This window comes from Amphiprion ocellaris, chromosome 9, assembly GCF_022539595.1.
Source record: "Amphiprion ocellaris isolate individual 3 ecotype Okinawa chromosome 9, ASM2253959v1, whole genome shotgun sequence".
Lineage (NCBI taxonomy): Eukaryota > Metazoa > Chordata > Actinopteri > Pomacentridae > Amphiprion > Amphiprion ocellaris.
In genome coordinates, this window is record NC_072774.1 from 1,116,682 (window position 1) to 1,128,079 (window position 11,398).

Sequence of the window (11,398 nt, forward strand, 5' to 3'; positions counted from 1 at the left end):
AAACGTGTAAAATGAACTTCGCTTATTCGTGCTGCTTGTTGATATTTCGTATTTTGCTGCAGGAGGAGCGTTACTACGGCAACAATAAGCATTAATAAAACCAGAATTACTTTTATCTGTATTCTTTACTCCTGGAAACAACAAAAACAAATATTTAGCATCTATTCTTTTATTGCTACTGAACATTTGCTTCATTTTACAGACAAAACCTAAAGAGCTTCATTCAAAAAAAAGCACAAATTCACACATTTTAGGTGAGTTTTCACCTGAAATGGATAGAATTCATAATAAACCTCAATAAATGAATAAAGACACCATCTGGGTCCTAAAAGCCACCCTGATGTTCACAAATCCAGCTGCTTGGAGACTGTAAACCTCTGATTGGTTTCTGGGGGTTATATTCTCGTTTTTCTTCACTGTTGGTTCATTTTTCACTGATATAAGATCCTGCAGCTCCGTGGAAACTCAGAAACGTCTCACACACATGGAATCATAAAAAAAGAGGAGAAACTCTTAACATTTACAATAAAATCTAAATGTCCACCAACACAGAACAGATTTTAACTGTTGACATTTTTACAGCCTCGACCAAACGCTTTAAATCCTCTCTGTTGCTCTAAACCAGGGGTGTCCAACATGCGGCCCGTGGACCAAAAGTGGTCCTCCAGAGGGTCCAATCCGGCCCTCAAAGTGTAAAACTCCAGAGAAGACATTAACTGCAGATTGTAAATTAGGAAAACTATAAATTTAAAATCATTTCTGGACCATGACAAGTTGTTTGGATCAGAAAGTAAAATACTAGATTGTTCATTGTCATTTTATGTCATTTTTGTCATATTTTGGCTTGATTTTGTTGTTTTTTGTCTTTTTTTGTCATTTTGTGTCTCATTTCTGTCATTTTGTGTCTCATTCTGTGTTTTGTCTTGGTTGTTTTATATGTTCCTAGGACAGTTTTGTCTCTCTGTGGTCATTTTGTTCCAATTAGTTTTGGTCATTTTGGTAAAACTGAGCCATTTCAGACACAAATTCTGTGATATCTAAGAGGTTCTGGGTCGTTTTTCTACATTTATTTCAATTATTTTGTTCCAGCTTTTTACGTCTTTAGCTTTCTAAACGTCTCATAGAGCAGCATGAGTGAGTGTTTCAGTTAATTTCCAGACAGAACGACACATCGAACAAGTTCAGGGTCAGTAAGAAAGCAGAAAATCCCACAGATCTCCAGTTCCTACAGTTTCTGGCTTCAGTTTGTCGACTCTGAAACCTCCAGAGGATCAAACCGTCCAACAGAGATGAGCTCAGGACTTCAGAATCTCGTCTCTCCAGCTGTCCCGGTCCCTCCTCTGTTTCTTCCGAGCGAGTTCGGGGAAGTAGGCGCTATTGTACGGCCGTTCTCTGTCGTTTAACTCGGCCCCGGGATCCTTCCTTTTGCCGCTCCGCTGCTCCAGAAGAGCCCGAGCTTTCCTTCGCTCTTCGGCTTCCCTCTGCAGACGCTCGGCTCGCAATCGTTCCATGGAGCTGCAAAAGGACAAGTTGGAGTCTTTTTAGAGAACTTTGAGGCGTCTTGGACACGTTTAAGGTTATTTTTTCACTCATTTTGGACAGTTTGAACTCAGTTTAGTCATGTTTTTTAGACATATTGGACAATTTTAACTAATCTCAAACAGGTTTCAGGGTATTTTGGACAAGTCTGAGTTCTTTTTGGACATTTTTAGGCATCTTGGAAAGCTGTACTTCAGTTTGGACATGTTTTTAGACATATTGGACAATTTGATCTAATTTCAGACAGATTTCAAGACATTTTGGACAGTTTTTAGCTCATTTAGAACAAGTCTTTTGGGACAAGTTTGGGGTCATTTCAGACGTTTCTTCAGTCATTTTGGACACGTTTCAGGCAATCTGAAGACACTGCAAGGACTTTGGAATATTAATACACATTTAAAAAGGGGTAATAAAAGGTTAAAAATGTGAAACCTCTCACCTCTCTCCACTGCTCCTCCTTTCTCCTTTGTCTCTTCTGTCCTTCTTCTTGTGTTCCCGTCGGTCTTTAACCCCTAAAGCTTTCTTCATGTCCTTCAAAGGATCCAAACTGTCCTTCAGTCTGCAATCCTTCTTCTCTCGTTCCTCTTCGCTCACCATCTTCCTCTTTTCTTTTTCAGGCCTCTCCTCTTTACCTCTGCTGCCCTTCAGGTACCACGGCATCGCCTCCGATCCCGGCTGAGGTCCCAAAGACACCAGGAGTCCGATGGTTCGTTCCTGCTTCTCCTGAAGAAACCAACAGAAAACAGAAGTTACGGGAACTGGTGGTCCTTCATTGAGTTAATGTAGAAAACAAGCTGAATGAGTCACCTTTAATCTGTCTTTTTCTCTCTCCTCTCGGCCTCCAGCACCGTTTCAAATCACCTTGACTCGCTTCAACTCGTATTTATCTCCGTCTCTGATTTTTTTCCCTGTTAAAAGGGTGTTTTCCTGCCACTGTCTCCTTAGGGCTGCTCTGGGGTTCAGGCATATGGGTTCTGTAAAGCGTCTCGAGACAATTTGACTGTAATTGGCGCTATATAAATAAAATTGAAAAAATTCAATTAGTTTCTCCCGACAATCACGATCTGTCTATTGAAAACCGAGCTGAAGAATATATTTAGCTCTCTGGTGACATTATCTAGCGGGAGATAACCTCAACTGAGTTTAAAAGGCTCCAGACTTGTCCAAAATTACTAAGCATTGACCCAGGAGACTCAAATTTATCCAAAATGACTGAAGGCTTGCCAAAACCTAGTTAAAAAATCTTGCAATTGCCTGAAAACTGTCCAAAAATAGTGACAAAATAACCTTCAAAGTGTCCAAGATGCCTACAAAATGTCCAAAAAGGACCCAAACTTCACCAAAATGAATTAAGAAATGTCTAAAATGAGCCCAACTTGTCCCAAAGGACTCAGACTTGTCCTAAATGAGCTAAAAAACTGTCCAAAATGACTTTAAATTTGCCCAAACTCAGCTAAAATGTGTCCAAAATAACTTGAAACCTGTCTGAAATTAGTTAAAATTGTCAAAAATGTCTAAAAAACATGACATTTGAATTCAAACTCTTAAAAATAAGGGGAAAAAACTTAAAAGTGTCCAAGATGCCTCAAACTTCTCCAAGAAGAGACTCAAGACTTGCCTAAACCCAGTTAAAAAGTGTTCAGATTGGCTGAAATTTGTCCAAAATGACTTAAGAAACGTCTAAAATGACCCCAAACTTGTCCCAAAGGACTCAGAATTTTCCTAAATCAGCTAAAAACTGTCCAACATGACTTGAAACCTGTCCAGAGTAAAATAAAACATTACATAGCAGGAGATCAGTTCAAATGGCACCTAAATGTCTGACTCTAGACTAGGGTTGTCAAGGTTAACCGGTTTTACAATAACCACGATTATAAATAGATATTCGTCACATTTTTCACAACCACGATTATCCGTAGAAAAGCCTCGCGAGAGGTGCAATGCAAGAAGCGTGAGCTGCGCTGAGTGGAGAGTGGAGAGAGAGTGGCTCCTTGGCCTGTGCGCGCGCTCCTGTCTAATCGGCATCACTGCGCGCATGCGCGCGCGCACACACACACACACACACACACACACACACACACACACACACACACACACACACACACAGAAAGAGAATTATATGATCAGTTATGACAGATTCTTTACTCGAAGTGTCCCTAATATTGTGGCCGCTGTGCGCAATGAGGTTGCCAAGATGGGACTGTCCGCCGCACGCGCGGTAACTGTCGGTTCCGAAGTCAGCGGTCCGGCGGCCGGGCCGCCCCGAGGACCCCCCGTGCCCCGAGTTTCCTCCCGGAGCCAAAACAACCGGCGGGTCGGGAGCTCCGGTTCCCTCCTGCGCTCCCGTTCCCCGCCCGTCGCAGCCGGGCTGCTTTCCTGCGTCCGCAGGCGAGGGGAAGGCGGCGGGCCACGGCGGGTGGGGAATGGGAGCGCAGGAGGGAACCGGAGCTCCCGACCCGCCGGTTGTTTTGGCTCCGGAAGCCCGTGCCCTCCTCTGAAGATGCTGTCGGCCCGGTCCCCTCAGCAGGGAGTGTGGTCCGGGAAGCCCCGCTGCCCGCTGACAGTGGTAGTGGAGGAGACAGTAACCTCCAGGACAGGGAGGCTGTCTGTCTGCCTGAAACTCCTGTCAGACTCTAGAGTTTTCCCTGGGAAATGATCCGGGTGTTTTGATTAATTGTTGTAAAATTAGTGGTGAATTGTTTATATAAACGTTTTAGTAAAAATAAATAAGACTCCCATTTATCCTTTTTTCTGTAGTTATATTGTCTAAAATTGTGGAGGATATTTAAAGCTTAAAATGAAGTGTTTTTAGAATCTTTAAATGTATTCTTTTTATGTCTTTTTGTTTTGTTTGATTTACAAAGTAAACACTACGTTATCAACCATACATTAAATTGCAACATTCCATAATACATAAAAGTCTCAAAGAGGCACTTCACTAGAACCAATAAATACATATTGAACATAAATAAGTAGTAATTATACATCATTTACAAGATTCCCAGACTGAATAGTTGCTGTAATGTGCCTGCCAGTTTTTGTAAGCATATTTTTGTCTAAATTAAGGCAGTATTTGCTCATTTTTTTCCTACATCATATAAGCAGCGGCACTCATATATAAATAGAGCATTTAAATCCAATCCATGTGATCAGTATCGGTAATCGGCATCCAAGGATGATCGGTATCGGTGATCAGCAGCAAAAAACCTGATCGGCACATCCCTAATTATTATTAATATTATAGAGAAAACAGCACAGTTTTTAATGCCAATCTTATAATTTTATTTTGTTTTAATGATGGCAGCTAAAGAAGCCTTTAAGTTCCTCAAGTTAATGACTGTTTTGTAATGCAATTTGCACTTTTATTTACTACAAAGACGTGTTGGAACAATTTATTTTATTTTATAAGAACAGTAAATGTTTAAAAGTTTAAGTATTATTAAAGAGTTTATTTAAATACAAACACTGGGTTTTTTTCTTTCATAATGTCGATAATCGTGAATAATCGTAAAATCGCAATATTTCCTTCCACAATAATCGTGGCTCAAAAAATTGAAATCGTGACAACCCTACTCTAGACTTGTTCAAAAGGACTCAAACTTGTCCAAAAGAACTTGAATCCTGTCAAAACTTAGCTAAAATGTCCAAAAAATGTCTAAATTGAAGTAAAAGTGTCCAAGATGTCTAAAAATGTCCAAAAAGGATTCAAATTTAACCAAAATGTCTTGAAATTTGCCTAAACTGAGTTAAATAACAAGATGAGTTGAATAGAAGTGTCCAGAATGACTCAAAAATTGTCCCAAAAGACTCCTAGATGTCCTGAAATTTGCCCGAACGGAACTTCAAAATGTCCAAATTGCCTCAAATTTGTCCCAGAGAACTAAAATTTGTCCAAAATGACTCAACATTTGAATAAACCCAGTTAAAAAGTGTTCAAATCGAATGAAATGTGTCCAAAATGACTTAAAAAACATCTAAAATGATGCTAAACTAGACCCAAAGGAATCTGACTCGTCCTAAATGAGCTAAAACGGTCCAAAATGACTTTAAACTTGCCCAAACCCAGTTAAAATGTGTCTAAAAGTACTTGAAATCTGTCCAAAATTAGATAGAATTGTCAAAAATGTTGCAAAAAACATGTCCAAACTGAGTTCAGATTGTCCAAAATTAGTGAAAAACAATTTTAAAAGTGTCCACAATGCCTAAAAATGTCCAAAAAGGACCCAAACTTGTACAAGATGACTTGAAACCTGCCTGACATTAGCTGAAATTGTCCAATATGTCTAAAAACATGTCCAAACTAAATTAAAACTGTCCAAAATTAGTGAAAAAAATAACTTTAAAAGTATCGAAGATGCTTCAAAAATCTAGAGAAAGGACCTAAACTTGTCCAAAAGAACTTGGATCCTGTTAAAACTTAGCTAAAATTGTCCAAAATGTCTAAAAAAAAAATGTCTAAACTGAAGTGAAAGGGCCCAAGACGCCTAAAAAATGTCCAAAAAGGACTCAAACTTGTCCAAAATGTCTTGAAACTTGCCTGAACCGAGTTAAATAACAAGCTGAGTTCAATAAAAGTGTCCAGAATGACTCAAAAATTGTCCCAGAGGACTAAAATTTGTCCAAAAATGTCTTGAAACTCACTTCAAATCAGTTAAAATGCGTCCAAAATGACGGAAGACTCACTCGGGATCAGCTTCGTCTGATTCCGTAGGCAGCGAGACGAGGAGCTTGTTCTAGGGAATGTACGAAGTCCAAAATCATTCAGATTTACATTCAGAGTGGATTTTTATTTGATTATTGAGTTTCTTCGGGCTGGAAATGACAAAAAAAAAACATCTTAAACGAGGTTTTTCTGGTTTTTATCACTTGTTTCTGTCATTTCCAGTCAGAATAAACTATTTTGTTTGTCCAATAAAAATCTCCTAAAAATAACATTTGGCATTCAGTGGAAGTTTTGATTTAACTGCAACTGAAAAAAAGGTTTTATAGATGTTCGTTTTCCCAGAGAATGAATTTCCTGACTCTGTACCACCATCAACGGAGATTTTAAGCTTTTATCTGTTTAATGTGAACTATTTTGAGCTAGAAATGAACCTTATTTTCAAAAATATGCAACTAGAGATAGAATGATAGATACACGTGGACAAAATAGTTGGTCCCCCTCAGTTAATGAAAGAAAAACCCTCAGTGGTCACAGAAAAAATTTGAATCTGACAAAAGTAATAATAAATAAAAATTATATGTAAATTAACCAATGAAAATCAGACATTGCTTTTGAACCGTGGTTTAACAGAATTATTTTAAAAAATAAACTCATGAAACAGGCCTGGACAAAAATGATGGTACCCCTAGAAAAGACTGAAAATAATGTGACCATAGGGACATGTTCAATCAAGGTGTGTCCTCTAATTAGCATCACAGGTGTCTACAAACTTGTAATCAGTCAGTCGGCCTATTTATAGGGTTACAGTAGTCACTGTGCTGTTTGGTGACATGGTGTGAACCACACTAAACATGGACCAGAGGAAGCCAAGGAGAGAGTTGTCTCAGGAGATTAGAAAGAAAATTATAGACAAGCATGTTAAAGGTAAAGGCTAGAAGACCATCTCCAAGCAGCTTGATGTTCCTGTGACTACAGTTGTACATATTATTCAGAAATTTAAGATCCATGGGACTGTAGCCAACCTCCCTGGATGTGACCACAGGAGGAAAATCGATGACAAATGGAAGAGACGGATAATAGGAATGGTAACAAAAGAGCCCAGAACAACCTCTAAAGACATTAAAGGTGAACTCCAAGGTCAAGCTACATCAGTGTCAGATCACACCATCCGTCATTGTTTGATCCAAAGTGGACTTCATGGGAGACGACCAAGGAGGACACCATTGTTGAAAACAATTCATAAAAAAGCCAGACTGGAATTTGCCAAACTGCATGTTGACAAACCACAAAGCTTCTGGGAGAATGTCCTATGGACAGACCAGACAAAAGTGGAACTTTTTGGTACATCAGCTCTATGTTCACAGATGCAGAAATGAAGCATATGAAGAAAAGAACACTGTCCCTACTGTGGAACATGGAGGAGGTTCTGTTATGTTCTGGGGCTGCTTTGCTGCATCTGGTACAGGGTGTCTGGAATCTGTGCAGGTACAATGAAATCTCATGACTATCAAGGTATTCTAGAGAGAAATGTGCTGCCCAGTGTCAGAAAGCTTGGTCTCAGTTGCAGGTCATGAGTCTTGCAACAGGATAATGAGCCAAAACACACAACTAAAAACAGCCAAGAATGGCTAAGAGGAAAACATTGGACTATTCTGAAGTGGCCTCTATGAGCCCTGATCTAAATCCTATTGAAGATCTGTGGAAGGAGCTGAAACATGGCGTCTGGAGAAGGAACCTTCAAACCTGAGACAACTGGAACAGTCTGCTGATGAGGAGTGGACCAGAATACCTGCTGAGAGGTGCAGATGTCTCACTGACAGTTACACAAATGGTTGGATTGCAGTGATTGCCTCAAAAGGTTGTGCAACAAAATATTAAGTTAAGGGAACCATCATTTTTGTCCAGGCCTGTTTCATGAGTTTATTTTTTTAAATAATTCTGTTAAACCACAGTTCAAAAGCAATGTCTGATTTTCATTGGTTAATTTTCATAGAATTTTTATTTATTATTATTTTTGTCAGATTCAAATAATTTCTGTGACCATTGTGGGTTTTTCTTTCATTAACTGAGGGGTACCAACTATTTTGTCCATGTGTGTAGATAGACTACAGAAAGACTACAGATAAACTATAGATAAACTATAGATAGATTATAGACTATGGATAGATAGATTATAGATGTGACTGAAATCCATCATTAACATGTCTAACACAATGTTTTAGTGGATTTTTATGCCGTCTACATCCAGAATAAACCAGCTGGTCCAATAAAAATCTCCTATAAATCAACTTTAGGTGAATAATTTGGGGTTTAACTGGATCACACCTGGTTAACGCTTTAAAATGACAGAACTTCTATCATTCAGCTGCTGGTTACCTTCTCCTCCTTCTTCTCTCGGAGATACTCCTCATTGCCCTTCTTCTCCAAGGACTCCTCCAGAGGAAACAGGTTGAGATGCTGCAGACCTCCACCTCCTCCTCCATCATCTCCATCTTCTCCTCGTCTTCCTGCCGTCTGGAGTGCAGCTCTGGATTTCCTCCTCAGATATTCTGTCCGAGCCTGAGGAAAGGAGCAGCTCTTGAAGTATCTCAGGTACTTCATGGGCTGGTTTACTGTATTTTACTGTTACATTATTAATTATGAAGATTTTAGATCTTTCTGTTTGTTGGATTCCAGATAATTAAACACAAAAAGCACAACAAAGGTCTGCAGTGATTGAGAAATAAATTAATCCCATCAGATTTAATAGATTTACTTCATCAAAATCATCTTCCTGTTAACACCTGGACCTCCCTGTTAACACCTGGACCTCCTTGTCAACACCTGGACCTCCCTGTTAACACCTGGACCTCCATGTTAACACCTGGACCTCCCTGTTAACACCTGGACCTCCCTGTTAACACCTGGACCTCCCTGTTAACACCTGGACCTCCCTGTTAACACCTGGACCTCCCTGTTAACACCTGGACCTCCCTGTTAACACCTGGACCTCCTTGTTAACACCTGGACCTCCCTGTTAACACCTGGACCTCAATGGAAACACCTGGACCTCCTTGTTAACACCTGGACCACCTTGTTAACACCTGGACCACCTTGTTAACACCTGGACCTCCATGTTAACACCCTGGACCTCCCTGTTAACACCTGGACCTCCCTGTTAACACCTGGACCTCCCTGTTAACACCTGGACCTCCCTGTTAACACCTGGACCTCCCTGTTAACACCTGGACCACCTTGTTAACACCTGGACCACCTTGTTAACACCTGGACCTCCCTGCTAACACCTGGACCTCCATGTTAACACCTGGACCTCCATGTTAACACCTGGACCTCCCTGTTAACACCTGGACCTCCCTGTTAACACCTGGACCTCCCTGTTAACACCTGGACCTCCCTGTTAACACCTGGACCACCTTGTTAACACCTGGACCACCTTGTTAACACCTGGACCTCCCTGCTAACACCTGGACCTCCATGTTAACACCTGGACCTCCATGTTAACACCTGGACCTCCCTGTTAACACCTGGACCTCCCTGTTAACACCTGGACCTCCATGTTAACACCTGGACCTCCCTGTTAACACCTGGACCTCCATGTTAACACCTGGACCTCCCTGTTAACACCTGGACCTCCCTGTTAACACCTGGACCTCCCTGTTAACACCTGGACCACCTTGTTAACACCTGGACCTCCCTGTTAACACCTGGACCTCCCTGTTAACACCTGGACCACCTTGTTCACACCTGGACCTCCCTGTTAACACCTGGACCTCAATGGAAACACCTGGACCTCCCTGTTAACACCTGGACCTCCCTGTTAACACCTGGACCTCCATGTTAACACCTGGACCTCCCTGTTAACACCTGGACCTCCATGTTAACACCCTGGACCTCCCTGTTAACACCTGGACCTCCATGTTAACACCTGGACCTCCCTGTTAACACCTGGACCTCCATGTTAACACCTGGACCTCCCTGTTAACACCTGGACCTCCCTGTTAACACCTGGACCTCCCTGTTAACACCTGGACCACCTTGTTAACACCTGGACCTCCCTGTTAACACCTGGACCTCCTTGTTAACACCTGGACCTCCCTGTTAACACCTGGACCTCCATGTTAACACCTGGACCTCCCTGTTAACACCTGGACCTCCATGTTAACACCTGGACCTCCATGTTAACACCCTGGACCTCCATGGTAACACCTGGACCTCCATGGTAACTCCTGGACCTCCATGGTAACACCTGGACCTCCCCCTTCCTCCCAGGTAACATCATACCGACACCAGCTCTCCTCCCGTTCCTCTCGTGCTCCTCACCTCCTGCTCCGCTCGCTCCACGCGCCTCTGGGCCTCGTGCTCTTCCTCCGCCGCCTGCGCTTCGTCCCTCCGCACGCGCGCTACGTTGTCCTTGTTGCGCACGTGCCAGCTCTTCTTCGGCAGGATGTTCATGGTCGCCCTGGAAACTGCTGCTGCTGCTCCTTTTGCGGCTGCGCGTTACGTTAGCAGGCAGCTAGCCGCTAACGAACCGGGAGAAAACAACACAAAGTTAGCTAATAAACCCGAACCGTCTCCGGTAACCGAGAAGCCGACGAGTGACTAAACGGTATAACCGAGAAAATATGAAAAAGTGAGCGACAAAGCAGCTAAACTGTTGATGTTATTGTCTGACTTAGGAGGCTAATTTAAGCTAACATTAGCCACGGGTTGCTACTCCGCCGAGTTACTTCACGTTAGCAGCGAGTAGAGACTTTAACTCGCTTATGAACAACAAACAAACTCACGTTTGTGATATTTAAAGTGCAAAATGGGACTAAAATATTGTCGGTAGCTTACTGGGTGAAGAGTTTCTGCTCCTGGAGGCTAAAGTAGATCAACCGGAAGTAATAGAGTCAACCCCGTTGTAAACAGGAAGTGGCATCACACTGAAGCAATAATATAACAATGACACCAGGGGGCGCTGAAACCCCTCTTATTTTATGATAGATAGATAGATAGATAGATAGATAGATAGATAGATAGATAGATAGATAGATAGATAGATAGATAGATAGATAGATAGATAGATAGATAGATAGATAGACAGACAGACAGACAGACAGACAGACAGATAGATAGACAGATAGATAGATAGAAAACTGCACCAACAGGTTACCTCTGGCTAGAAATAACATAAACGACAATAAGGCAATAAGA

At 41.6% G+C, this 11,398-nt stretch overlaps 1 protein-coding gene across 1 annotated transcript; it reads right to left on the bottom strand.

The window, feature by feature from the left end:
• Positions 1–153: 153 nt before the first annotated feature.
• Positions 154–11,122, bottom strand: leng1 (leukocyte receptor cluster (LRC) member 1). Its single transcript, XM_023271085.3, has 5 exons — positions 11,039–11,122; positions 10,523–10,722; positions 8,579–8,761; positions 1,979–2,262; positions 154–1,515 (listed from the first exon to the last, which is right to left on the bottom strand). Exons 2-5 carry the CDS (start codon positions 10,652–10,654, stop codon positions 1,296–1,298), a joined length of 819 nt encoding a protein of 272 aa, XP_023126853.2. The 5' UTR covers positions 10,655–10,722; positions 11,039–11,122; the 3' UTR covers positions 154–1,295.
• Between the last annotated feature and the right edge of the window lie 276 nt (positions 11,123–11,398).